Here is a 1,751-nt window from a genome sequence, read left to right as displayed (position 1 = left end):
CCTTTACTATTTGATCTCAGATTTTTAAAACTTCCAATGGTGCTACCACCACCACTTACCTAAATTGGTAACATTTCCCCGAGAATTATCTCCTGACTTAATCCTCAACATTCCCCCACACCCACACCGCATAATAGGCACAGGACCCTCAAGCTGTGAGGAAACTGTTAGAGAAATTGATTTGCTCGAGGGAACTCAACTGAGCCTTTTACTATAGTATTTGTTTCCTCAGACGGTTGTGAGAATTAAGTAACATAATGGGTGTATGGTATTTAGCATACTAACTGACTTACAGCAACTTTTGGCAGTAAAGATTAGCCATTATGATGGTTATGAGGCAGACAAAACCTGCATTAACCAGTACTTCTCCAAGGAAACTTGTAAGGTAGCAGTTGTGTTATACTCCCTTTGCAAATAATGGAGCCTGAAGGCTGGTCTTTTCTTACCCATGGTCACACTACCAGGAAATGCTAAGGCTACACATTACAGGACTGTGTAGCTCCAAAGGGCTCACAGCCTGGAGGCTTGGGCCCAGGGTTTAGACCTGCCCTTATCTTTACCTTTTTCCTGCAGGGCAGTCACACCTCTGTGGAGAGCAGGTGGCTGTGGAGTGGCTCAAGCCAGACCTGAAGCAGCGACTCCGCCAGCAGCTTGTGGGTCCCTCCTTGCGGCCCCTACAACCAGAGGGCAGCCAGTTGGCCTTGGCAAGGGACAAGTTAGGGTCCCAAGGGGCTCGGGCTACCCTGCAGTTGCTGTGCCAACGAATGAAGCTGGGCAGCCCTGTGTTCCTCACTAAGTGTTTGGGCATAGGACCTGCTGGCTGGCACCGCTTCTGGTACCAGGTGGTGATTCCTGGACATCCGGTGCCCTTTAGTGGCCTCATCTGGGTTGTGCTGACCCTAGATGGCCAGGATGGGCATGAGGTGGCCAAGGATGCTGTGTCTGTTCGGCTGCTGCAGGCACTCAGTGAGTCTGGGGCCAGCCTCCTGTGGTCTGCTGGGGCTGAGGCAGGTACCATGGTTAAACAGTGACTCCGTTCTCTCTCCACAAGCAGCCTGAATGGGCAGGCAGAGCCTGTGTCAGGCCCCAGCCCAGCAGGCCTGGGTGGTCACTATCTGACTCCCAAAGGTGGGGAGGGGCATGGGCCCAGGCCATCAGCCTCCCTGCTGGGACAGGGAACTACAGCACCTGGGGCAGCTTAGGTTTGGCTTAAGTTGTGGTGAGGGGCCTTGCCCTCCCTCTCCCAGCCCAGGGTCCAAGCTGACCCTGTGGTCTTCCATGGCCATTCCTTGTCCCACACCCACCCGATCATACCTTCCCCCCTCTGCCACAGCTTAGCATGAATCTTCTTTATTGTCCTGATTTGTCTTGTTTGTTGGTTTTTATTTGCGGGGAGGGGCAGCTGAGCCAAAGGGGTCAGAAATTCTGCCCTTTGGCTCCACCACATGGCATTCTGGTTTTGGTTTCTGTGTAGTTTTGGGTCTTTCTATGCTGGTTGTATTTATATTAAACCCCTGGTTAGTATATACTTGTGTCTGTGCTATCTTGCTCTAGCTTAGAGTTTGTCTTATACTGGTAGAGTGAATAGCTGCTACGGGGCAAGTACTTCCTCATATCAGCGCTTTGAATGCATCTTGTGCTGCACTGTAGGGTATTATAAATATATATCCAGGCCGGGCGTGTTGGCTTTTGCCTGTAGTCCCAGCACTTTGGGAGGCTGAGATGGGTGGATCACCTGAGGTCAGGGGTTC

General features: G+C 51.6%; 1 protein-coding gene across 1 annotated transcript in view; it reads left to right on the top strand.

Moving 5' to 3' along the window:
• The window catches only part of DND1 (DND microRNA-mediated repression inhibitor 1), a 2,768-nt gene extending 1,240 nt beyond the window's left edge, over positions 1-1,528 (top strand). Inside the window, exon 3 of the mRNA XM_011939771.1 lies at positions 543-1,528. Coding sequence (XP_011795161.1) covers positions 543-1,031 — 489 coding nt within the window. The 3' untranslated portion in view covers positions 1,032-1,528. The remainder of the gene's footprint in view (positions 1-542) is intronic.
• The last annotated feature ends 223 nt before the right edge of the window (positions 1,529-1,751 follow it).

This window comes from Colobus angolensis, unplaced genomic scaffold (assembly GCF_000951035.1).
Source record: "Colobus angolensis palliatus isolate OR3802 unplaced genomic scaffold, Cang.pa_1.0 Scaffold183, whole genome shotgun sequence".
In the NCBI taxonomy this organism is placed as follows: Eukaryota; Metazoa; Chordata; class Mammalia; order Primates; family Cercopithecidae; genus Colobus; species Colobus angolensis.
Note: the sequence above shows the minus strand (reverse complement) of the source record. Positions and strands in the feature narration are given on the sequence as shown.